Consider the following 27661-nt stretch of genomic DNA (forward strand, 5'->3'; position numbering starts at 1 on the left):
TATTTTTTATTTCATCAGGTAATTTTTTCTGGTTGTTTTTACTGATCTCTTTAATTATTTGAATACCGAACACTGATTTGGGAACCACCATTTGCAGTCACGGTACACAGACCTTCACAGAAAGACTAGGGATTAATTAGGGCCTCAAACCCTTGATTAGCTGCCACTCATGACTATTTTTGCAGAACTGATGTTTGGGTGTTTTAGAGTGAGAGGGTTTACCATTTTCCCGCAGGAGCGTCCATCATTCCAGGTGTATGAGCCGCTGGAGAATTCGCTGCATGCACTTGACAGGGATAGCTCACTACTGCTGCAGCTGCTGCGTGGGTAGACAGGCGCCGGTGCCGTTAGACTCAGCTGGCTCAGACACTTGGATGCTGGTAGATCTGCTTTTCCATGCAACGGAACCTCCTAGCAGATAAAAAAACATAGTGGAGCATGTTCAGGTTGGTGTTGATGCGGCTTTGGCTAACTTACCGAGGATAAGGAAATGCCAAATTTGCTACAAACTTGCAAGGCGGGCACTTTCTGTTAAGATAAAAGGATAGGACGTTTCACTAATCTCAAAGATGTGATGCCTATCTGCTTCTTTTAGATTAATATGGATGATCGTTGTGTATCGCTCCATCTTTCTCTGCACATTAAAGTTTATCAGGTGACATTCTCAGAGGGGTAAAAGGGTAAAAGAGTGGAGAAAACTCATCTTTAATGCATAATACATAAGATGACTAATGTTCCATAGTGTCTTGTGGAGTCATTTTTACTGGCGATGAGTCTGAATCAATAGTTTTCTGGTAATATGACAAGGATTTATTCCTTTTAGTGCCAAGTGATACCACCAGCAAGGGGTCACGGCTCACTGGGATTGGATTGTTGTGTCTGTATCTTAATATGCCGCACTGATTCTCCTTTTTTTTTTTTTTTGGTTTGTTTTTTTGTGGTGCCGAATGGAAAAGAAAGATGTGCGGCCTTTGGAACTGTTCTCACTCCGCTTACGTTCGAAGGAGAGTCTGTGTTCCTGGAAAGAAGGAAAGCCTTGCTTCTCTCCGGCTCCAGCAGCAGATCAGCCGCAGACAGATCCATGATCCGAGAGTGGAGTTTCTGAAAGTCAGAAGGGTAGGACACGCTACAGTGAATTCTTGCTTCAGGGGGCTCAAGAGATTGAAGTAAGCCGTTGCTGTAAAGATCGGAGATACGGACAGATTGGTGTGAGGTTTTCTATCGATTCTTTGTCCAGTTTTGATCAAATTCAACATTCTTTCAAATCTACATTCCTACACGAAAGTTTCACTCAACAAATAAAGACAAGAACACACAGAGCCCCAATTCTCTCCCTCAAAGTCATTAATGTCATCAGCAAGAAAAATAAAATGAATGTGAATAGGAAATAATTACATTGGGGGGTTAGGGATTCGTCTGATATTCTAGTTTTTACTTTATGTGCTAGATTCTTCTGCTAGTAAACTACTGCACACGAGGAGGGAAGGACACAGATATATTTCAGAGTATTCATCTCAGAACTTAATTACGTTGATTCCCCATGCTCAAATTAACTAAAGCTCGAAATATAGCGGAGCAGAGCGCTTGATCTCACGCTACACTTGCTGCTGAGGGTATAAGACGAAAGCTAACTCAGGGAGAATGGGTTCACCGACTCTCCTCTGTTGACTTTATTCTTGTATTCTAAGTCCTCTTTTCTTTAGCTGATTTGAACTGCTTCTGTTTGGAGAAATAATTAGATTTTGCTAATGAGCTAATGGCTAGTCAGAGTTTACCTAAGACCAAACAGCGTAATCAAATGTCATGCTTCATTTATTTAATTAATCTTTTCACCACCTTAAATATTATTTCCCAACTATTTTTGATACATTCTATAATTATTTACAGATAATTGTCACTGTTACTAACTAAATGTAGCTCTTCCTTTTATTCTGGCAGAAATTTATTAGGGAGATGTCAAAGTCGTAAAAGGTTTTTGCATGTACTGTTGCAAAGTTTTTGACATTTAAAATGCTACGTTGCATTTATATACATTAGTGTGTGAGTTTAATCTATAAATTATTATTATTTTAAATCTTGTTGCAAATATTTTCTCATATTAATCAATAATATAATTAATAATTAATAAATGTCTCAAGATATATATATATATATATATATAGTATATTTGTATTTATTTTTCCCGTCATAACAACATATATAAAACACATGAAAAGGAAAATAAATATCTAACAAATATCATAACAATAATTATCACATGTACAAATTCCTCTTGTAAATTAAACAATTTCTTTAGATATAATTTAGGAACGAAAAGGTATTGGCTGAGGTTAAATTTATTTAAGCCTACCCATTAGTTCATTACAAAAAATCAACAGTGTCATAAATATCAAATGTAAATAAGCATGTAAACAATACAGTTATTGCATGAATCATCCTAATTTCAACAAATCAAGAGGTATAAACATGAATAAAACCAAATCAATTGAAATCAGTCAAGAAGTATAAACGTGTGACAAAACTAATTTTGGTGTCCTCGGAAAGTCTTTTTGAATATTTTCAACGAGCATGAATTTTTTAATCTATCTTTGAGGCTTTTCCATAAACTCACTCCTCTTACTGAGATACATCTTTTTTTATTGGTTCTAACATGTATATATATATATATATATATATATATATATATATATATATATATATATATATATATATATATATTTTTTTTTGAAAATCCCAGTTCCTCTTAGATTATATCCTCCTTCCCTTTGCGCAAACATCCTTTGGAGATAAGGTGGAAGATGAGCCTGATATGTCTGATATACTACAACCAGTGTGTGCAGGCCAATAATATTGTGAAATTTTAGATTTTTTAAATGGATAAAGACAGGGTTTGTTGGTGCATAATAGTTAGCATGGGAAATTATTCAAACTACCTTTTTTGAAGTAAATATATATGATAAATATTAGCTCTGTAATTATTTCCCCATATTTCAACACCATAGCTCAAATATGGTAAAATTAATGAGTTATAGAGTATCTGAAGGGATTTAATATCTAAAACAAATCTATATATATAGGAAAAGAAAGTTTTACACAGAAACACACTTTGAAAATTCATTAAAAATAAACATTCTCCAGATTTCTAAGAACTGCCTTTTTTCTTCTTTTTGATAAAATGCTTTGATGTTAATGTTTGTTTGGTTTGGAAAAACTCCTCAGAAGATCTACATCTGCTCACCTCTGACAAAAGCCCAGCAACCTAACACTTTTTTTTTCCTGCCTGTTCAACTTGTCAAAGAAAAGAAGCTTTATTCTGCAGCAGAGCGAGCCTGCGAGTAGGCAAGAGGAGGCGCCAGCAGGAAAAAGTCTGTATCAGTGATTTTACTTCTCAAAGAAAAAGAAAAAAAACTTTTTTAAGGTGAACTAGCGCATGTTTAGATTGAGTAGACAGAGTTCCATTTCCAGGATTTGGGAACAATAATTTGCAGGCATTTGTGTTAGAAGGACCTCCCTGCTGTCTGGACAGGGCGGGGGTGGCTGACGTGTCGCAGGAGCTCGTGATCTTATCATTGGGTGCTCAATTTCACCTCCTCAGCATCCTCATCAAGGATTCAGTCGATAGTGTCACAGGGTCACGGGGGGTGGAGGCAGTGGACGGAAACGGTAGATGACGAGGTTTTTGAGGTTCAAGGCCAAAGCTCAAAGTCGAATTAGCTTGTTGACCCTTTAGGGTCAGGAACGACTTTCTTAGCTTGGCGTTTACTTTGAGGCTAACTGCGGAAGACAATAAGGCATTCCGCTTTTGCTTTTCTCCTGACGGCGGTCATATTTCAAGATAATGAATATCAACCAGGCAACACGCGGCTTCCAAAACAAATCTGTCAGTATCAGAAACCGCTGTCAGAAACTCTGAAACCATCTCCAAAACCACGCAGCAGCTACACTAAGAGATGTGTTTCCTGCCTGCATCAGCTGACCTACCGCCTCGGTTTTCAGCCTTACTGAAAGTTTGGATCTTCACACATTTTTGTTTGCTTTTGCACACTGGAGTCTAGGGGTTCGATGCAACCTCATTAGTTCTGGTTTTGCTTTGGCTCTTATTATTCCAGATGAGATCATGCCATTCTTGCAATGTTTTGAGGTTGTGAGAGAGTTTTGGAGAAAACAATCATTGCTCCAGTAATTGATGACTCATCTGACACCCACCTGTCACATTTGATGAGCAGCTTTAGCCCACATCTTCTCTCCAAATCAAAAAAAAAAAAAAATAAACGTTCTATTTTCATTGATTTACAATCCAAGCCTTTATGAAATGAATGCATTATGATCTTAGGAAACCTATTCAGCAGAAGGCAGGGAAGGGGCACATCTGCTGTGGTTACCATCTAAAGAGTTACGGTTCTTTATCAGAGGAACTCGAGAGGCCCACAGGGAACGGGGGACCATTTCATTACTGATAAGCGAAAGGTTGGGAGCCGGACGGGAAACTGAACGCTCGTATTGATGATTAGGTCTCTCTCTGCTGAAAGCTCCAAGGAAAAAAAGAATTAAATGTCTAGCTGGGTATTTTCCTTTATATATTTGAAGTTTTGCTCACTTTCTTTGAGCTGAAACCCAAATTTATATGAGTGCAAACCAAGGTTTATCAAAATTATTTGTTTTTACCAAACACAAGGAATTTCAAGAAAACGATTCAAGGACTTGTGAGTATTTGATACATATCTGTGCCAACTCCAGTTAACTGTGATGAGAATAAAGAGCATATTAATACGGTCAAACAAGAGCTGCTAAAACCAGGTTTATGTGTGCGGATACGCCTCAGGTAGATGGACTGGTGTGGTTTAGGATGCTTAAGCTCTTAACTGTCAAGTACCTGGGCAGAGGTGAGTCACACCATCTCCTCTCATCAGTATTGAGTTCTCCACAGGTGAGGAGCAGAGGGAGCGGCAGCTGCAGGAGATTTCCAAATCAGGAAATCAGGGTTTAAAAGGAGGATGGAGACACCTCACTGTGCCGGATGATTGCACCAGTTTAGGTAGCCCCAGCCACTTGTCTTGTTCTAGTTTGCTCGTGTTTAGACTCGTTTCTTGTCTCTTGGATTTATGACCCCGGACTGTGTTTTTGGACTACGTTTTTGGATGACCCCTTATGTCTGGCGTTTGTTTTCCTTCTCCCCAGGATCCTCACATCACCTGCTCCACCATTGCTGTCTATGACCTCTGGATCTCATAGACCACGTCCCATCCTCCTCCGTTGTTCCTGTTTGGATTCCCTCTGCTACCTCACCCCTCCCGGAGCGCTCACCCCGGCTTCCCCTCCTCTCTCGTTCATCCCGAATGCTACAAGGACTAGAGCTGCACCGCTCACTCTCGCAGGACTTCCCTGTGCTGTTTCTGTTCCCGTTTTGTAATAAAGAACTTTACTTGACCTATTCTGCCCGACGAGTGATGATTCTCGAGTGATGCATGTCTTGGGTTAGGCACTTACCTCGAGTCATGACATTAATGCTATTATCCAAGCCAGACTGTTATCTCATTTAGATGGGACGTTGGTAAAGAAATAAAAGTGAATACATTTGCGAATGCCTTTGGAAATGATAAAGAACGTCCAGGTGAAGTTTCTGTTAGCCAGATCATGGTAATCCAAAGGGTCAGTCTAGGTCACCCCCTCAGACGTTTAATCAAAACAGCCATTCCTGCACAATAGGGGCTAACAACTTCAAAAACTCATCAGAGGCTAGGGAGGAGGGGCATTTCATAGATGATTCAGCTCGTTCACACAACAACAGGCAGCTACGGTTGACGAGCGCAACTCCAGTCAGAATTGACAAAGCATCTCGGATGAGAACCGAAACATCTTCTAGAAACCAAAGAAGGAATCTGATTTCTGGGCTTGGGATCCATTAAAGGGCAATAGTGGCCTACAGGGATTGGGCCCGTGAGATAGGATGAGATTAATGGGTTTAGGTGAAGAGGCATCACCTGATAACAGAAAATACAGAAAAAAAGGTAAATGGCCTGTATTTGATATAGTGCCTTCTAGAACCCTGGAACTCCCCAAGGTGCTTTACAAAACAACCAGTCACCCATTCACACACATTCACACCCTAGACATAAAAAATAAGAAAGACAACAGATTTTACAAAAAACTACTGAAGCAGATGTCAACCAGTGGCGGCGCCACGGGGCGCTAGGGTGCGCCATAGTTACCCCTGCATTAGTCATAGCACCCCCAAGTAAATAGATTTTTTTTTTTTTTTTTTTTTTACAATTTAATTTTAATTTAACGTGTGGATGCGATCATATTTAACATACAAAACAAAAATAATCAGTAAATTATCATAGAGATAGTTAAAACTTAAACCAAAACAGGAAATTGATGTTAACCTTTGACCTCATGTTCCACCTGTGAACGAGTGAAAGGTAGAGCTAGTGGTAAAATGGATCGGTTTTTGTTGCCCAAATGTCCACAGGTTCAGTCAGAAATGAATGAATGTTTGGAAGTGATCTCAGACCCACAAAAACCTACGGATCTGGATGAAGAGAGTCAACCCTCAACCGCCGCAGCAGTCGAGGGTTTTGCCGCTGGAAATGCTAACACTAACGTTAGCTAACCTTGCAACACTATAGATGGTTTTCTGTGTGGCTGTATGTGTTTATGATTTCATGGAAAAGTCAGCGATTGTTCATATGTTTATGATGTATATTAATGATTGTTTCAGGTGTTGTTGAGGTTTTGTGCACGCATGTGTATCTGCTAGTGTTGAAGGTGTTTTAGAGAACAATAGGTACACATGACCACTTCCTTCATAGCACCCTCAATAAAAAGACTAGCTCCTTCATAGCACCTGCAGAAAAACATTTCTGGAGCCGCCACTGATGCCATCCAAACACACATAGGACAGGCAAAACCATTAAATCTGAGAGTAAAAAAAAACATCAGCATAAATAAACCACCTGGCTCAGTCACCGGTTCTATAAACAAGTACTGATCATCCCTTCTTGTCATTTTAACTGAAATAGTGAGATAATTGAAGTGGGGATAAACAGACCCTCTGTAGGATGTCCTCAATCTTTGTGACATGGATAAATGTAGCTGTCTTTAACAGCTCTCCCACACACACTCGTAATGAATGCAACGAACGTCCGCTGTAGCGTCAGCACATTATTACACAGTTAAATCAAACGTACTATTAATAACAAGCAAGTGGGTGAATCCAGTATCTTTGCTCATAGAGATAAACAAAAGAAGTGTTTAGTTATTTTTTACCTGTTTTGCTTCTAACTGACTGATATGAATGGGTTCTCTCTAGCTGAATCACTTGGGAAAGAAGAAACCAAATCTTGGCTGAATGCCATTGCACATCTTCAGTGAGTGCTATCATCAATACTCCTCTCTCTGAGTGTTTTATATTGCAGTTTCTTTCAAATGTGTTCTTTTTTGTCCAAAAATGACACCAGAGGTGTCTTTGCACCTTCCACTACCGTGTGATTTCTACTGGTTTTCTTCCCTCCCTTTATTCTGCCTGGAGTTTTTCCACCTGTACGTCTCGATCATTTCAGCTCTGCTATCACATCTCTCTTCGTTTTCACTGCACCTGTCATCCCCCTCTTCTATCTAACCCTTCCTATTTATATTCACAACTCTGTTAGTCTCTTGTCTGAGTGGTCTGACGGCTCGTTTTACAACATCAGATGGAAGCAATTTCTAGTCACAGGTTATATGATTAAAACATTTTTAAGTTACCACATTAAAAGTTCCAAACACATTCAAAGTTTAAGTTGATGCTTGTTTTGGAGAGACACATGTTTTAAGTATGAGCTTTAAAGCAGAGGTGCCCAATCCTGGTTCTGGAGGGCCGGTATCCAGCAGTTTTTGTGGTTTTTCTGCTCCAACAGACTTGATTCAGTGGTTGAAACACCTGTGTAGCAGCTCATCAGGCTCTGCAGAAGCCTGTTAATTAGCTGCTGATTGAAACCAGGTGTGTTGAAACAGAGTTCAACCCAAAACATGCAGGATACCGGCCCTCCAGGACCAGGATTGGGCACCCCTGCTTTAAAGGGATACTAGGCAGTTTTGCTTGCTTTTAGCACCCCTAGTGTCCGTTATTAATTTACTGTGTTCAAACCGAAAATGAAACTTATCTCCCTGCTGTGCGTTCTTCTTTTTAACATCTTAACCCTTTAACCCTCCCGGCTTCCTCATGGGTGACCCCGTGAGGAAAGTTGACCATTGAGCAGGATTGATGGTTTATCCCTTGAGGTCCATATGGCAGGGGTGAGGTGGTGCTCACTCCTCACCCCTGCCATATGGACCTCAAGGGATAAACCATCAATACTGTTCAATGGTCAACTTTCCTCGCAGGGTCACCCACGAGGACGGCGGGAAGGTTAAGGGCCAAAGTCACCATAAGCGTCATGCTGATTTTAAAGAGCCACAGCTACAAATACGGTTCTTCATGAAGTTACTACTTTACACCAGAAGACAGTGGAGATGTGTGACTTCAGGCTGAGCAACACTTATGGCTGTGTTTACATTGAAAGTTTTGGAGTTTTTACAGTTTGAAAACTGCCTCCCGCTGAGAGGTTCTTGGTCGGGGAGAGGAGGAGAGGAGGAGGTGAACGCAGCACAAAGAGGACGAGCAATCAGAGGGGAAAAAACTTACAATTGCCGGCAGGTCTGGTCTTTGTTGACCTTTGTTGAGCTTTTTGTCTGGTAATGACTGACTCTGATTATGAAGCAGAATATTGACTCTCTGATGAAGAAATTCACTCATCTAACCTGAAAAATTGGCGCGGCTGCAGCGCGCATCATCACACTGATGTTGCTGCACTTACAAGCTCCAACCGTTGGGTTTGACATTTGTTTCACTGTCTTTGGGACAAGATGGCTGTAGAAATGATGGTAAAAACACTGGTAATGTGACAGACCTAGTGGCAATGTAAAAAAAATATGCCGTAAAAAGCAGCAGATGCCGATGCGTTATATATGGAAGTCAAAGTGTGCCACATAATTGGGACGGGTACCGAATTCTGTACTTTTTAAGGTACCGACCGAATTCCATAGTACCGACTGAGCACCGATTCATGTCATTTCAAAAGGTGCCTCGTTTCAGTACCCGTCCTTCATAACGAGAACTTGCCTAGACAGCTGCGCATGTGCAAGAGCGTTATGTCGTCGGTCGCTGCGAGCGAGTTGTAAACAGAGCAGCATGGGTAGAAAGGACGCACGCTAAAGCTTGGGTCCACTTCACTAAATGTGATGGGTAACTGGGTGATGATGAAACCAGCGACAACGATCTAAGTGTGACATTATCATCTTAATCTGCTCCCGTAGGTAAATAAAATGTTTAAGATAACGTTAGCGTGATATGTTAGCTTCCGTTTCGCTAAAGGTGCGTTCGCTTTCTCCTCGGAACTCCGAATTTCCGACTAGAAGAACATGAACGCGCTCTAAAGTTTGGCTTCACTTTACTAAGTGCGACGGGTGATTGGGTGAAGATGAAACCAGCAACAACAATCTAAGTGTGAGGCATCATCGTTTTAATCTGCTCCAGCAGCTAAATAAACTGTTTAAGATAACGTTAGCTTGATATGTTAGCTTCCATTGCCACCATTGTTATCAGCTTCTCCTCGGAAATTCTAACTTCCCAGTAGGAAAAATCAAATGAACAAGGACGGCAAAAGGAATGAAGATACACAGTAAATGTAGTTCACAGTAAAGATGTTTGCTTCAGTTTAATTATCAGATTATAAAACTACAAGGACGAAGTTAAAATACAAACAGTTGTATGTTATTTATCGTGATATTTATCAAATATGGTTAAATATTGAGAAAAATATATATTTATTTATAAAAGAGAATTAAAATAATAAACACTCAAAAGTAGTGAAAATTGGTAGCATTAAGTACCGGTATCGATTCCTAGGTACTGGGAATTAGTACCAAATCAATTCAAATGTCAAAGGTACCCATCCCTACATAATCATAAAAATCAAATAAAAATATTTAATTAATTTAAAAAGAGCTTTAAATATACATAAATAAATACAAAATTTCTAAATATTATAGACATTTGTAAATATGTAAAAATAAGACGGAACATCTGTAAAAAGTTATGCATTCCGATGTGGCAGCCTGATGACATCATCATAAGAAAATTAGATGATTGAATTTGATCCCAACACAAACTTTGGGTCCTTCTGAAGATTTTTCTCATTTACAGTTTACCTTTATCTCCAACCATTTCCAAGCTACAACCTTTTGAAATAGTCATGTTAAATTGAATACTTTCTTGAAAAAACTCTGGCACCCGAAGGGTTAATCTAATATCTGAAACATCTCCCCAGGCTTCATTAGTGTCTACAGGAGTGGCTCATCTTTAAATCAAACAAATCAGTTGTGTTCATGATCTAAAACACGCAGGAACGTGCTGCAAGCAGACTCCAGCTCCACCATGTCAGCTCCACTCCACTCCACAACTCCTTCCACCAGCAGGGAACGGTCTGCCAACTCTGAAGCTGCAGGTGCGGTATTCTGGCCACAGAGGGCAGTGGGGTCTGAGAGAGATTTCATTAACCCTGTAAAGGTTAATTTTAGCACATACTGGCTCAAGAAAATGATTTAAAATATTAAAATGTTGCATAGTATGCCTTTAAAGTAATACTAGATAGTTTTTAAACCATTAAGCTGGAGCTTTAACACTGATCTCAGTGATTGTTGTGTTAGAAACTTGACCAGTTTCATATTTGACAACACTCTGCAGCCCTCTGCTGACCAGTCACTGCACCTAACAGTTTTGAGGACTAGGCAGGTGCCCTAGGAGTTGCTCTTTACCTGCTTTACGGCTCCAAGCTGTAATGCTAGCAGTTAGCGTTTTCATTTTGTCGATAGTAAAAAGCGCACGAAAAAGGAAAAAAGAAGTTTGCTTTTTCTGTTGGCATCATACCAGAGTCTGGAAGTAAAAGTAAGAGAATAATGTCCTTGGAGGCAAAGCAAAGCACTAAAACTGGAGTAAACATTGACGTGGCCTACACTAGGTTGAGGAAGCTAAAGGTAGCTACAAAATCACTGATGGTGACCTGGCTTTGTTGCTACTGGACTTGTAAGTAATACATTATTTTTTGTGTGGATCTTTTTACTTTGTGGTTTATTTGAGTATTCATTAGATTATGTTAGTGTTAGCCTGTTGTTAGCACTAGCTACAGCAGGCTGCAGGAGGGTTGTTCAATACAGTTGTAATTCCACTTTCAACCAGTAGGGCAGAGAAGCAGGAAATAGCTCTGTGTTAGTTTAATGCATATTTGGAAACATTTTAGGTTATTATGAAACCCATAAAGCAGGGGTATTAAATTCCGGGCCTCGAGAGCCGCTATCCAACACGTTTTAGTGACTTGTCTGGTCCAACACTAGATTCAGTGGTTGAATCACCTGTGCAGCAGCTCATCAGGCTGTACAGAAGCCTGTTAATCACCTACTAATTGAAATCAGGTGTGTTGAAGCAGGGTTAAAACCAAACTGTGCTGGAGACCGGCCCTCGAGGCCTGGAATTCAATAGCGCTGCCATAGAGGATTGAAAATAATGGTGGTTATACTTTTATCCTCCAAATGACTGAAGACAAGCAACTGTTGTTTGCATTTTAAAAACAAATAATAATTTTGGGAATTATTGTTGGGAAATGTGGTATTTGGTAGCAGGATGTTTTTACAAAAGGTTCTAAAACAACAAATCAAAGTAAGACACAGAAAGCTTTCCTTGCAGGTTTGGTTACCTGGAGAAGCAGGTCTGACGCAGGCTTGATCCGCTGCTGGAACAAAACACCCAGCGCCCGATTCTGCTGCTCTAAGTCGAAAACTCTTGTTCGCAGCTTCAGGCATTCCTCTCTCAAATCCTGGAGCAACAGAGAATGATGTTTTTACCAATATTTTATCCGTACCGTTTTAAAATATTCAGGCAAAAATGTCATTTAAAGCACAAAACAAAACATTTTTTCAACAAAATAAACACTTTTGAAATTAACAGTAAAATGGATTTCAAAGGAATAAACAAACCTTTTGTGTTAGAAGTGCCTGCACAACTTGATTGGCAACCTTAAAGAAGCAGAAAAACAACAGATTATTGAAACATTTACTTCAGTGAGCCGTCTCCGGTTTTCTACGTTGCAGCAGAAATGAGTTGCTCTACTCTTACACTGCTATACAGTACGGGCTCTCACTTCCTAATTGTTGTATTGACAACTCTGAATTGGTGTAGAAGCAGGAAAGCGATTGTTTTAAGTGCTGCTGTGCCTGCTGCTCAGGTCTCACAGCAGCTCACACGTCAGACCACAAGGCCGATGAAGACGCAGCTCCGATTGCCGCGCATCGATTGCTCATTAGCAGCGTGTGAAGCCGCATCGGCTCTTTGGAGAGCTCCCACTCTGGATTATTGAATGGAAGTGAGACAGAAGTAAATATGGTGAAATGAGCCCTGTTTCTGGTTACCAACATGCCTCCTGCACTGTACAATTGAAAGATGAACTATTTGACTTAATAGGCTCTGACCTGGATTGCACTGACTGTATGACTTGTGCACGAGCGGGAAAAAGAATCTCGTTAAACTGGATCAGTGCTGAACCTTAAACATAAGAAATCTCTTGACTAATAAACACAACAAAGTCGAGAAATCTCAGAACAGAGTCAAGGAGTGAATTTTCAACAAAAACAATCCATGACGAATGTAATTCGCCTTCCTCATCCTCTTTCTTTCATCTCATGGTTTTTAACGCCTCACACCAAGCGCTTTGGTTCCGGCACAAATTGGACAAACTTCCCTGTGGCGGTACTTCTGCAGGGAGCAGGAATGCTTCATCTTCATGGTGCAACTCCCTGAACAGAACTTATCGAGCTTTCCCAAATAACTCGAGGGCATGTAAGTGCTATTGTTGCTTCAGACTCTCTGCTCCGACCAAGTTAAGGTATTAAGCAGTTCTTTCTGTCCCCATGTGTGACTGAATATAAACAACTGCAGACGAGCCAGTTGGGTATTTGTAATCAGCCATTTTTGTTACACAGTTGGTTATATCTAACATTTACGAAGAGTGGTGGAAAAGCCAAAACCGTCTCTAAACTATGGTGTCCCAGAGGGTTCAGTGAAATACAAAGGCCACAACAGCAGCAAAACACTGCAACACAACAACAGAACTAAACAAATAAAATGTTAAGAAAGAAAGAAAGAAAGAAAGAAAGAAAGAAAGAAACAAAAAAAGAAAGAAAGAAAGAAAGAAAGAAAGAAAGAAAGAAAGAAAGAAAGAAAGAAAGAAAGAAAGAAAGAAAGAAAGAAAGAAAGATAGGTGTTTAGCACTATCTCGTATCTTCTGGCAATGCAGGTTCCAATAGGGGTGTGTGGCCTACGGAGGGGTGAGAGCTCCGGACAGAGTTAGCGTTCCAAAACTAGCTTGTTGCTATTGCAGCTCTAAAATGAACTCAAGTGATGTGATTTTTTTTCTTTTAAATTTATTCAAATTTTGTAAACTCTTATTTGGGCTAAAGATGACACATGTGATCGAAACATGTAATTTTTAACAAATCACATGTCATCTTTGCCACGTTTTCAAATGAATAAAAGTTTCAATTGATTTCCTTGTTATTCCTATTTTATTCACCTTAACCTTTTTTCTACTAATCTGTTCATAAGATTTTAGTACCAGAAAACTGAGCCAGTCTCCCAAATGAACTGTTAGCATTCAACCCACCAGTAAACCCCATTCTCTCAGATAACCGTTCTAATGTGCAGGACCTCATTAAAACTCTCCTCTGCTATGACATTTGTTCCCTTTAGGCAAAACAAAGTCAGCTTACAGATTTTTCTAAGGATGTAAAACGTTGGCTGAGGACAGCTCACCTCATCCAGACAGCGTTCATACTGCTCCCTCTGGCTCTCATTCTCTAAGGCCAAGGCGGAGTTCTCCTCCTGCAAAAACAACAGACTCTTAAGTCACACATCATCCAACAAAACAGATACAGAGACATATGTAAGTAAGTCATCGAGCAGCAGAGCACAGACTTCCCTTACAAAGGTCAGATGTCAGCTTGGAGCTGGGACGGCCAAGAAAAAAAATCTCCAGTGCAACAGGGAGAAAGGTCAAGGGGATGGAAGTTATGATGCTGAACTTTTGTGCTGCAGGAGTTTGGACCTAATAAGAATATCTCCTCTGCTCGCCAAGCACCGAGACGGCGCTCTATCGATCTCTGGGAGTTTCCAATTTGTCAAAGGCAGGCTGCGTATTAGGAGCTGTCAGCCTCCCGCTCAGCGCGCCCTCTGACCTTTCAGCAGAAACTTTCAGGCTCTCAGCAAAAACACGGAAAACATAATTACGACCAACGAGGCTGTCGTGGGCTGACTAATTAAAGCTTTGCAGATTTAATGAATAACCAAAGTAATTAAAGGCAGAGTGTGTCATAATGTCGGCAGGACATTTTTAGCAGAGACTCGTGGGAGGGAACTCCCTGATGTCTTACTCAGCATCTAATATTGGTAAGAAATAAAAAAGACACATTTTAACCATAACAGGAGATAAAGATCATGACATTTTAAAGCGCGTGGATTAGTCAGCACTGCACCCACACTAAACTGTATTTTTGAATTTCCAGCATCAAAACGAGGAGTTTATGAAAACTTTGTATCATAGCTAACAAATAAGAAGGTGTTTGATGTTCTTTCCAACAAAAACAAAAGGCTAATTTATTAACATCACTTAATCTCACTGTTGCCTAAAGTTGTGTCTGAATAAATGAGACATTCTGACTCCTTTTGTTGCACAACAAAGATATTCAGAAAAGAGTTGGGCTCGGGGAGGGGCAGCAATCATAAAAAGGTGACTACTGGCTTGTTGTCCTTGCTTAGGGGCACTACTGTATCTGTGTCCTTTTTTTTTTTTTTGCTTGTTTTTGTTGGCCCTTAAAGTATAAACAAACATGCAACTTCAGCATTGAAGCAATGCAACTGGTGTTTGCAAAATAATATTTAGGTTTTGAATAGAGTGATCTGCAGGCGTTAACGGATGAAGAGCAAAGTCACTGGCTAAATCAGAAGTTAGATTGGAGCTCATTGGTCAATGTCCAGCATTAAAATGCAAACCAGGACAAAAATTTTCACACTGGTGCCAGAGTTACTCTCCCCCAAGAGAAATTGCACTAATCTTTTTATTTTCACATTATTTGAGAGTGAAAATTATAAGAAAAGATGACAAATATTTTTATATTATTTATAACATATTTTTTTCTGGGAAAACCCTGATCTCTTTTTGTAAATGTTAAAGTCCAATAGAAGCTTAACTTCCTCTTCATTTTTACTACCATCTCTTGGGAGACTAAGGATGTAAGAAAATATCGATACACTGAAATATTGCGATATTTCATGTTATGATACTGAATCGATATTTACAAGAAGCACATATATGTTTTTTAGAGAATTTACGTGTGAACATTTACTGTATTTATTTTTTGTGTGGTGAATTTCTAACTCTGCTAGGTGGCAACAGATTTTACACCCTTCTTTCTGACAGAATGAGGTTTCGCGGTAACGGTGGATGTGTCTCGGAAAGGGTCTGGCCTGAGTTTTCCTAATAAGTTCAGTCTAAAAAAGGACAAATGTAATCTGGCGTTTAGCATTGCACTATATCAATTAGCCTATTGTGATACTGTATCGTCAGAATCTTGCCAATACACACCCAATGAAGAAGACGATGAAGAAAAAGAAACAAATTTTATGTAACACCTCTTAAGATAAAAATCATGAACCCCTGTGGGAGATATACGATTTTCAGCTGGACGATAATTAATGTTTGAGAAGGAAATAAAAAAATACATTGTTAATTTTGGGCCAGATACTGTTGCAAGTGTTGTTGTAAAATATCATTTTTATTTATCGCAATTTTTTGTGAGACCCATTAATATAGCAAAATGCATGTTTTCCTAATAGCGGCAACCCTAACGAATTTTTATTAAATATCGATGCAACTTTAAAGGAGTGCATTATTCATTTAATCAATGCATTTGCAGTGGTCTCTAGTAGAAATAAATGCCTTGCAGGCAATACTCAGGGCACACAAAATCCCAAAAAACCCCGGTTCACCAGGGCCAAGTCTGCAACATCACAGCTGAGCTTCAGACGGCAGGTTTTAGTCTTATTTCCTGATGTTTGGACATCTCGCCATGGATTGGTTAACAGCAACACGACTCTACCACGGACTTGCAATGTTAATGTTTTATAACACAAACGTGGAGCTTCTGCTGTGTGGTGGAGTTGCTAATGCGAATGGTTAGCTTAAATTAGCAGAGACATCCGCTTCTGATTATTGGACGTAAAAAAAACAACAGCCTTCCCCATTAAGTGACAACGTGATGTAGAGTTTCCCCTCTATTTTCTATCAGAAGCTAAAGCAGGAGATAGGTGTAGGAGACTATTTTCATGTTCAGCTTGCACAAAAAACTCAGAGTGATTGATTATAATCAGTCAAAACATTCAAAAAATGTTTTTTCAGTCAACCACATCTTTAAAAAGTAGTGATACAGTTTGACCCTGATGAATTACATACCTTTTCCAATCAGTAAAACTTGCATTCACGCAAGAAGACCTCAGCTAATAATGGTTATCATGGAATTTGACGATTTGTCCTGTTGCACTGTGAGTTCCATTTCTAAATCAAATTTAAAGCAAGATGACCGTTAGTCTCCCCCTAAATCTTTTTCATTTTCCCTCTTTCAACCCCAGATCTAGGCTGCTGCGCGTTCCCAAAAAGCTAATGAGCAGCATCAGTGGAGCTGCAGGAGTCCAAGGTGAGCACAGCTTCCTTAGTGTCAGAGGAGTTTATGCACAATATGAGGCAGTGATGAATGGTCTCTGTTTTGTTCTTCCAGCTTCAGCCGGCGGCGCATCCATCACCCACGCAGCCGAATGGAATGAAAATGGCAGATACATTTTGATTAAGCTGTAGGAATGCTGAAGGAATGGGTTAACAGCAATTGTCCCTCCGGACTCAAAATAACGAAACTATTATCTGGTGCTTTATTTGTAATCAGGATCTATTTTAAATTTTTTAAAGTACAAAATGATGTCCTTGATTTTTTTTTTTTGGACAGTAATTCTTATTAAAGCACATGAAGCTACAGAGGGTTGAAAATGTACGACTGGAGGCCTTATTTAATTAAGTCCGAGACCTTTATTTGCCAAGGAGATCTAAAGAGTGTGTGTCCAGTGGCTTCTCGGATCACTCCGGTTGCACTTGGACTCAGCAGCTTGAGGCGATGAAATCCCAGAGAGCAGAGATAAACTAACCAAAGCTGGAATACGACCCCAGCGGCGACTCTCACTGGATGGCTTTGCTCTCCAAACACAAAGGATTTGATGGGCTGTCATGCTTTAAGAGATGACAAGGAGCCTGACAATTGGAAGATAGTCTGAGGGGTGAGGAGGAACAAAGGGAGAGGGAGGAGAAGGAGATGGTGGTGCGGTAGCTACCTCCAGGGTCTTCAGGCGCTCTAGAAGGAGCTTGGTTTTGTCTTTGTCCTCCTCAGCTTGGCCGACTTCGCATTCGGGATCCGCTACGGTCGCCGGCAGGGCGCCATTCTCCTCGGTCTGCTTCTGCACTTCCTCAGAGAGTTTATCCTGACGAGGAGAAAACGGAACGAGGTTAGAGGTGCAGAAGGGAGGGGGAATTTGGCAAGTGAATACAGAAGCAGATGGGGAGGAGAGCGTTCAAAGTAGAGCCAAGACAAATGGTTTAAAGAGGGATAAAAAAATAAATAAATGAGGGAGGAATGAAAGACAGGAGTAGGTAGGAAGGAGAAAGTGAGATTAGAAAAAAGGAAGAAGATCAGATGGGCAGATGGAACAACAGCTTCCACAACAGAGCTCCAAAACATCCCCTAATCCCTAATCATGTTTCACTTGTTTGCTAAAGAGTGGCAGTGACCTTCAGGGCTCTTCAGTCTGTATTCTGGGGATCCGTTCCTCTCCCTCCTCACCCTCACCGTGGATTCGTCTCCGTCTCCATGCCAGCTGTCTTTCACTGTCTATCCTTTCTTTCTGTGTTTTTTTGGTTTTGTTTTCAGCTTTCTAGCAACTGTGATCATTAATTACTGGTGGTAATTAGCTGCTAATTGGGCTCTGAATGACTGGCGAGCAGCAAACTGCAGAGAGAGATCAGTGCGGCCTCCGCATCAAGTCTTTGGGTTACATCTGGAGCCTTGAGTCTCTGATCGATTCTCAATAAAAAATATGTAGCGGAAACAGATAAGTGCAGTCTCTGAGACCTGTCGAGCAAAGCTGGAGCAGTTGCTCGATTGGCTTCATAAAGAGCATGACTGATTAATAGAAGTTGAGTATCTTTGAGCTTTTTAGAAAAATGACGACCTTCAAGTAAATTTATTATTAGTTATTACCTCTTGCTGGACGAAAACTGGGCTTGTTTCTGCTCTTTTTTTTTCTGAAAGTGTTTCTAAAAAGTCGAGATGAAATTTCTAATGAAAATCTCAGCTTTTCATCAAAATTGCAAACTAACATCATGCTATGATACAAAAAAACCTAATGAAATAAGGATCTCACACTTGATTATCAAACCGATCTGCTGGCATCTGGAGCATGTGCTGGGGATGACATCCAACTACATAAAATACCATCTTTTAGCTCAACAGCTGCACAGCTGCAAGAATGGTGGTATGAAGTGTAGTAGCAACTTCAGAGTAGGAAATAATTCAAAAGAAACGCTCCCCAAAGTCGGACCTCCCTGTTGGAAACTGAAGAATTTCAGAACTCCGACCTCGACATCCAAAATGGCAGCTCCCATATCAACAACAGTAAGTTTAGGTTGAAATGTGTTTACAAGACACGCTTTTAAGAGTGCATTTAAAATCAGTGTTATACACTTATTTTACTTGTCTAGTGCTGTATTTTTTGTTGTTTTTATACACTACTGTTACGACTCCTGAGTTCCTGAGCTCATTTAAAAGCAATTCAACTCATCCTGGTTCAGGACCCTGGACAGCACCCTCCAGCTCTTGCCCCTCTATGCTGTTCAGAGGATCAGCACCACGGAGAGGGGCACACTGAGACTCCTCCACACCTGCCTGCCCAGCTGCGGTTGATCAGGAATCACCCTCATGCCTCTACAAAAAGGGAGCCGCTGCAGTTCACCAGAGAGCTTCGTGAAGCAGAAAGAAAGAAGTCGAGAGGGAGGCAGGAAAAGGAGGAGGCCGACAACGACGAGAGCGGCGAGAACAACAGAGAGTGATGTCAAAGACAACAACAGTAAGAGAAGAATAAAGGAGCACTGGGAGGTGAAAGGAAACTGATTTCAAGTGACAGAGAGAGGAGGAAGACTTCCCTATCCACCACCTTCAACCTGCCACCGACAAAACCCGAGCTGCCAGGAGAGGATCACCTGGAGCTGTTGAGAAAAGAGCGCAAGATGCTGGCTCCTAGCTGAGCCGTAGTTGCGGGACTGATTCTTTATTTCACTTTTACGATTAGTTAACTAAGTTGGACCTCTGCCCTTTTGTTGAGTTTGCCATTTCAGAGTTTATTTACAGAGACACCTTTTGTTAATAAAATTCCTGTAAGATAATACCTATTCCCCTATTTTGCTCCCACCACACTTGTGTTGCCCCTAATGGCAATTCCTAGGCCAGGAAGGGTGTAACCACCATATTTTTCTGTCCTTACATTAGTGGAAATCTGATTATGTAAAAAGGATATGCATACAAAAGCTAGGCTTCAACCTTTAGGTTTCTTTTTGTGACTTCTGCATAATTGTGTTACCTTTTCTTATTTAAAAAAAGACAAAATTAATGAATAAAATAAATAAATTAATAAATTAAATAAAATCAATGTTACACATAGCGCTTGCAACTAAAAGCTTCTCTTTAAATATTTTTGAAGATGGGCTTTATTGTGTTAGTCATCTGCGTTTGCCGAGAACTAACAAAAAGCAGTTTTCGAGGGCGTTGTCAGTTCGGATTCCCGACCTTTCCGACTATGGCAACCGGAACTCGGATAACTCTGGTGTGATGTCATTCCCAGTTCCGAGGTAAATGGAATGCACCATTAATTGGCTACTTTTGAGCATCCAGCACTAGGCCTCTGAGAGCTGTGTTGTGCCTGCATGACTTCATTGAATGATAGTCAACTCTCATTTGTAAAAATCGTGGCATTAAAAGACTGAAGGACAATACCGATAATTTTTATAATAAATTTCAATGCAGATTTTCTAATAATATGAAACCATACCATAGTTTATTTATATAGCAAATTTAAAATGCAGCATGGGAGCTACCCAAAATGCTGCACAGGCTGAACCAAAACACAACCAATCTAAGCAACTAAAACAGAAGATCAAAAACACCAATCAAAAGCAGATAAAATGTGAGGAATACTGAGAACACGATAAAACACTAAAACGAGTCACTGTCTAAAAGCCACATCATAGAAGTGGGTCTTTAAACAAGATTTAAAAACCGCCAGTGATGGAGCATCCTTATTGAAAATAAACTACAAAAATTCTCTCAAAAATTCAATTTGCAGCTGCAATCATACTCATACAACCCTAATAGGTAGATCATTAACACCAGATCTTTGTTTAAAATGTTAGATTGGCACTAAATCACACAAATAGGCTGCTATAAATCTTAGTGTGATTTTGGTTACTATCATCACTTTAAAATGTGTGTACTTGTTGGCTAACAGGTTGGGTTTGGAAATGGGTCGTTTCTGTATTACCATTTGAAATGACAAAAAGACAGTTTAATGAAAAACCAACCCTTCACCATTTTTGTTCTACAAAAACAGCCAGAGGACAAACATGACCAGCTATCTCTATTTTCTGAGTAAAACCTTTAGAAATCCATTGTGAAATCTTATTTCTGTTGCGGGTTGATCGTGGCCCACAATTTGTTGGTGTCTTGGATCTGCTCGACATAGCTAATGCAGTGTTGAGGTTTACAGTCAGACAAACATAAAATGACACATTGTATCAGACTGATTTGCTGCCCCCTAGTGGTGAACATAATAACTTTTTGAATACTGTTTTGAGTGTTTTTATCATGGCCTTTGTCAATCTCCCTAGACTGGATTTATGATTCTGAGGACATTTAAAAGTTAAAGTCCCATTAGTTGTCACACACACTGATGTGTGTGCAAAATTTGCTCTCCTCGTTTGACCCATCCCCTGGGGGAGCGGTGAGCTGCAGACACGGCCGTGCTCGGGAACTATTTGGTGGTTTAACCCCCCAATCCAACCCCTTAATGCTGAGTGTCAAGCAGGGAGGCATTGGGTCCCATTTTCTCAAAGTCTTTGGTATGAACCGACCAGGAATCGAACCCTGATCTCCCAGTCTCAGGGTAGACACTCTACCACTAGGCCACCGAGCTGGTTGTGGCCACTCAGGTTTACATGGTGTGTGTAATCTGGACTTCCCAGGGAGTCATCCATCTCTATGTGGGGACAATCTGAAACAATTTATCATAACAAACGTGTTTCTCTGCATCACACTCCGTCTTTCTATTAAAATACAAACAATCTGATGCCTTACATAAAAATTAATATCCTGTTCTGATTTTAAAGTAATTCATAGAGAAGCAAGAGGTTCGTTGTTTGTTTGGTTCCTCAGTTTGGCTTCATTGTCGCAACACTTTTATTTACCAACTTTCAGGGTACTTTAATGTTTCTTTAAAAGCAATCGCCTCAGGCTTTGTGAGGTTAATGTGTTTCTGCTTTCATTTCCCTCTGTAAATTAGCATTTCAATGTTTTAAGGCTGTTTTTCTTCTTTTATTCTTAAACCCAAACATTCATTGTGAATATGAAGAAATCAGTACTGAAAACGAAGAGAGCCAAAAGCAGAACATTTACTAAAATGTACCCTTTTACCTTTTGAATGCCTTTGAGAAATAGAAGTGGCTTAAAGTTTGCAAAACAAACACCAAACTTTTAATTACAAGAATTACAATAACATGTGTTCTTATTAAAGGCACACTTGGCAGTTTTAGCTTGCTTTTAGCACCCCCTAGTGTCTGTTTAGGAGAACAAAAAGCTAAACTTCTCTCCTTGCTGTGCGTTCGTCCTTTTAGCACCTTACTCTAACTGTAAAATTGTCTCCCAGGGTTCATTAGTGTCTACTGGAGTGACAATAAACAAATTGGCTGTGTTCAAATATGCAAGCAACATGCTGGAAGTAGACTGCAGCGCCAGGTATGTCAGCTTCATTTTCTTCCAAGTCCACAGGTGGTGACCCGACATTCTGAAGTTGCAAGTGTGAAATTCTGGCCACAAAGGACGATAGGGGTCTGAGTGACATTTCAGTACCCCTGTAAAGGGTCATTTTAGCACATACTAGCTCAAGAACATGATTTTAAAATATGAAAAATAAGCTAAATGTCCCTTTAAAATGACTTTTCCTCATTTTGCTGCCTTCTTAAAGGTTTTCCAACCCCGCTGTATGACGTTAAACTGGTAAAAGTCCACAGAGTTTTATCTGTCATTGCACTCGAGTTAAATACTTAATTTCTGTGACAGATGGCTGTCAAACCTGCAGATATCTTTGGTTAATGTGCAGCTGAAAGCCCAGATCTACAGCTCTGATGAATGGCCACAACACCACTTGTATCCAAATGCAGCTCTGAAGACACCTCAGCTCCGTCTTAATGGGAAACCTTCACAACACTTTGTTTTCAGCTTGATTCAATCTCATCCAACCACATATTAGGTTTTCAATCTTGTTCGATTCCATCAGCCAATTGGATTCAAGGTGATACTTTATAGTCACGGCCTTGTTTTGTCTTTTATTTTATTATTTTCTCTTGCCTGTTTGGTTGTGAGGTCTGGTTGAAGGGCTTCGGTAATAATCTCGCTGAGTGGGAGTGCGAGGAGGAAAGGGGTGGAGGGAAGCCTGTCCCTCGCGCTGCCCTTTCAAGTTATTGAGTTTGTCTGCTGAATACACAGAGCAGAGCTGCAGCAGGAGCGCGTCGCGGCTTGGTTAAACATCAGCTGGGAGCTGAATAATCGCCATCCATGTTTATTCTCTTTGACAGTCTGATCACAGGAGTGAAGTGTGTTTACATGTGCTCCAGACTCCCCGTTGCGATGAAAATGAGGAGTTTATAACCTTTAAATGTTCAGTGAAGGATTAGAATTACCTTCTTGTGCACGCATAACTTCACGTGACATCCCTTTAGCAGTTTGCTAAATATCACCTTCGGCCATCACTTTGAAAAGTTAATGAGCAAAACTACTGCTGACATTTAACCTTGTGTTGCTTTTTAAGAAGACCCATGCAAAACATGCGGCTTTATTGGGAAACGTTTGCAATGACCTGCGGTAGCAACACAGGATTCATTTAAAACTATTTTAAAAAGTTCCATCAGTTTCCTCATAACCATGGGATTCTGATGAAGGAGGCAAAAAAGCTCCAAACGGATCCCAGAAAGTTGGATTTAGGTGTGTGAACTGGTGTTTGGTGAGTTTTGCCCCATAACAGTTTAAGTTTGTTGAGTTTTGGAGCTTTTACCCAACTGGGTCACGCCAACTTTTTAACTTACACTAACTTACATTTGTAATCTATCACTTTCTACTGGAAATTTTCCTGATGCAATGAAAACAGCGAAAGTCATTCCTTTGTATAAGAGTGGTGATAAACATAGTGTCAGTAATTACAGGCGGGTGTCACTGCTTCCACAATTTTCTAAAATATTGGAAAAAGTATTTGTATCAAGGTTGGATAAATTCATAGAAAAATAATATTTTAAACAATGAACAATACGGGTTTAGAACTAAACATTCCACAGCAATGGCAATAATGGAATTAATGGAATAAAATATCAACAGCAATTGACAATAACAATGACTTTGTTTGTGTTTTCATTGATTTGAAAAAAACTTTTGACGTCAATTATCACTCAAGGTTACTTCGAAAATTAAGTCAGTATGGAATAAGAGGTGTGGCTCATCAATGGGTTAAAACTTATTTAGAAAAAAGGAAACAGTTTGTTCAGATAAAGGACCATAAATCAAAACTATGTGAAATTAATTGTGGAGTGCCACAAGGGTCGGTCCTCGGAACAAAACTGTTCATTTTGTTTATTAACGACTTGGTAAATGTATCTAAGACAGTCGGTACCATTCTATTTGCAGATGATACAACACTGTTTTACTCAGGATCAAATATTGAGGAGGTGGCTAAAGTGATAAATGATGAACTGATTAGAATTAAAAACTGGTTTGATATAAATAGATTGACACTGAATCTTAATAAAACAAATTTTATACTGTTTAATGATAAAAAGAACAGTGATGTGTCATTGGAAATAGATGGGACTGCAATTCAAAGAGTAAAAGAAACTACATTTCTTGGAGTTCTTATTGATGAAGACTTGTCATGGAAATCCCATATTGGTTACATAAAAGGTAAAACTGCCAAATCCTTAGGAGTATTACATAGAGTCAAGTTTTTACTGACTAATTCTGGTTTGTTGGCATTGTACAATTCACTGATTGTTCCATAATTGACATATTGTGTAGAAATCTGGGGAGCAGCATTCAAAAACTATACACAACCCTTATTTATTTTACAGAAAAGAGCTCTGAGAATCATCAATTATAGTGGCTGTAGAGATCCATCGAACCCATTGTTTATTAAATATAAATTACTGAAATTTCATGATTTAAAAGACTGGAAAATGGGGTGGGGGGGGTGGGGGTGGTGGTGGTGGTGGTGGTGGTGGGGGGGGTTGAAACCACTAAATGGTTCCAAGGCGTGGCTGAAACTGCAGCTCACTGCTCCACCAGGGAAAGGGTCAAATCTGCAGAATAAATTTCACCAACGTTTCATGACTAATGGGACTTTCACTTCAATGGGATTTTTCTTATTGTACCTCCAGCATAAACACTAAAGAAACATAAAGTGTGGCAGAAACATGTGTGTGGTTACCAGAGTGATTTTTAATGATGCCCGCTTAACGCTGTGACCCTTAAAGCGACACTGAGCTTTTTTTTTTCACACCTAATTCCTTTAAAAGTGGGGTTCAGTGATTATGTATGTAGAAACTTTACCAACTTCACATGGGACAGCACTCTGCAGCCCTCTGCAGACCAGAAACAGTACTTAACAGTTCTGAGGTGCTAGAGGTGCCTGAAAGAAATCCAGTTCGAATCGCGATTCATAAAACTCAAGAATCTGCCTTGTTGGAAAGTCTTTATGTGAGCTGCCATATTTGCGAGTGCCCCTGAACGCATCTTTGCTGGAGCCAGTGCTAGCATTAGCTGCTCGCTCTGTGTGCTCTGCAGTCTGTTGAAATACGACAGAGTCTGACCTTTGCTATTATTCAGTATGTTGCTTAAGTGGTATTATCCTATTTAGTTTATGTGTTGTTTCATGTCGCCGTTATGCAAACTATCGTATTTCCGAGCATCCCTGAACGCATCATTGCTCTGGCGTTAGCTTCCTGCACTGCAATCTATTGAAATATAGCAGACGTACCTTTATTATTATCCTGTTTGCGTTTTATGAGTCGTAAAGTAAATTCCATCACGTTTAATATTGTTTAAATGGTTTTATCTTGTTTAGTTTGTGTGTTGTTTCATGCCGACAGCACCGTGCATAGCTGACGCTTGTTAAGACTAATTTGTGCCTGTCAGTGTTGTGTTCAATGATACTGGTTCATATGAATACATGCTACTGCATGTTATAAAACCTGTTTACTGGTTAAATATGTTTCACATTGTATTCTCTTTTAACCACTTCTTCAGACACACACACACACACACACACACACACACACACACACACACACACACACACACACACACACACACACACACTAGTCTACACTCTAGATTGAGGATTGATTTTGAATCTAATTGTCACCTCGAGATTTGGAGTCAAATTGAATCGTGAGTTGATGTAGGATTCACAGCCCCAGTAGGTAACCTAGGGGGCACTCTTTACCTACTTAATGGCTGTTAGCTATTTTTTGTGGTGGTGGCTAATTAAAGGTTAGCAGGTTGCTTTTTCAGTACATGACCGTCAATAAAAAACACAAAAGGCTGAAAAAAAGTTAGCTTTTTTGTTGGCATCATGGCAGAGCCTGGACGTTTAAGTTAGAGAGCAAAGTATTTGGAGGTAAGGCAAAGAGCTAAAACCAGAGTGAAAATCAGCACAGCTTACACTCATTTGAGGGAGCTAAAAGAAGCTATAAAATCACAAACCGATGATGACCTGCCTTTGTTGCTACTGGACTTGTAAGTAATAATAGTTTTGCCAAACAGTGGAGATTTTTGATTTGCTGCTTATTTAGTAAGACAGCAGTTGTTATAAATACAAAAAAGTTTCTCTTCACTAAATAGAATCATTACTAAGAAATCACAATGTAACCACAGAGCTCCGGACGTCACGTGACTCTCAGAGAGTAGACGCCATGTTGGTAGGCAACAAAGGCAAACAAAATGAACGGGATCGGCTTGGATTTTACTCCGTCAGGGTTTACTTCACACTTTAAAACCGAAGAAATCATTTTATATAGTCAGAAATTAAATAGACTAAACATCTCCGACCCTTACCATGCCCCTGGGATACGTTTTAAAAACGCCAGAAGCTGTCGGAGCGGACCTGGCCAGGGAATGCCTTGGAATTTCCCTGGAGGAGCTGGCCCAAGTGGCTGGGGAGAGGGAAGTCTGGGCCTCTCGACGCTACTGCCCCCGCAACCCGACTCCGGATGAGCAGATGAAAATGGATGGACGGATGGACAAATAACAGATTTACATGTAAGTAGTTTAAATAGAGTGCTGTTTGAATGTATAAACCGAACGCCAAGAGAAATCACTAGTCAGATTGTTTTCCGTGAATAAAATAAATATGTCAGGCAGGAGCGTCTCAGGCTCTGTCTGAGATCTGTCTCGGTGAGACAGATAATGGCAATCCAAAGTGATTTTTTATGCGTGATCTGACAATTGATCAACCCATTGCTTAAAAATTAAATACAGCTTAGCCGGTTAATTGCTGTGATCATAAAACACGTAAACGGCAGCACGCAGAAATCACGAGGCAACGTTTTACGTGATGTTTACTTGTTGCTATGAGTAATAAGACAGAAAAAGCCACGCCAAAATAAGTTTTGGAAGCCCACTAAGAATCGTAATAAAAGCATTTAAAATAAATACCATACACAGTTGAGGAAACGTTGGTTTAAGTACCTGACATGAAGTGGTCGCTGCATAAGTGAAAACCTTTACTCTCACAGCTTCATTTTAGCCTGGTCACAAGCGCGTTTTACTGCAATGATCCAACGTTTGCGGCGTTCCGGATCTTGGGAAATCCTGTAGAAGGCTCTTCCCTTATGTCATCCGCGTCTGTGACGTGCACCGTCTACTTTTGGCCACAAGAGGCCCTCGGTCTGCTGCCTGCACGGCTGCAGGCTGTTAGGTAAATTGAGCTTCCCTGTTAAAAGGGAGCTCTTGAAGGTATTCTGAGAGAGATGTGCAGATGGGTGTTGGCACGGAGGTGTTTGCTCTCCTCTCTAGCTCTCCTCGCTTACAGACGTTAAAGTCTTCGTTCGTTCGTGGTATTTCTTCGTTCGCTACCTGAGTGGTATTTTCGTTTGTTCTGAAACCTTAGTGGTAATTTTGTGTTTGATAA

General features: G+C 40.1%; 1 protein-coding gene across 5 annotated transcripts in view; it reads right to left on the reverse strand.

Moving 5' to 3' along the window:
- LOC107377236 (nck-associated protein 5) overlaps window positions 1-27661 on the reverse strand; it is a 216269-nt gene that overhangs the window by 25568 nt on the left and 163040 nt on the right. For all 5 annotated transcript variants that reach the window (XM_070547097.1, XM_070547098.1, XM_070547095.1 and 2 more), the window contains 6 exons: window positions 17501-17647; window positions 13883-13951; window positions 12052-12090; window positions 11772-11891; window positions 997-1101; window positions 223-411 (listed from right to left, as the gene is read on the reverse strand). In XM_070547097.1, coding sequence (XP_070403198.1) covers window positions 223-411; window positions 997-1101; window positions 11772-11891; window positions 12052-12090; window positions 13883-13951; window positions 17501-17647 — 669 coding nt within the window. The remainder of the gene's footprint in view (window positions 1-222; window positions 412-996; window positions 1102-11771; window positions 11892-12051; window positions 12091-13882; window positions 13952-17500; window positions 17648-27661) is intronic.

The sequence above is a fragment of the Nothobranchius furzeri genome, chromosome 2 (genome assembly GCF_043380555.1).
Source record: "Nothobranchius furzeri strain GRZ-AD chromosome 2, NfurGRZ-RIMD1, whole genome shotgun sequence".
Classification (NCBI taxonomy): domain Eukaryota; kingdom Metazoa; phylum Chordata; class Actinopteri; order Cyprinodontiformes; family Nothobranchiidae; genus Nothobranchius; species Nothobranchius furzeri.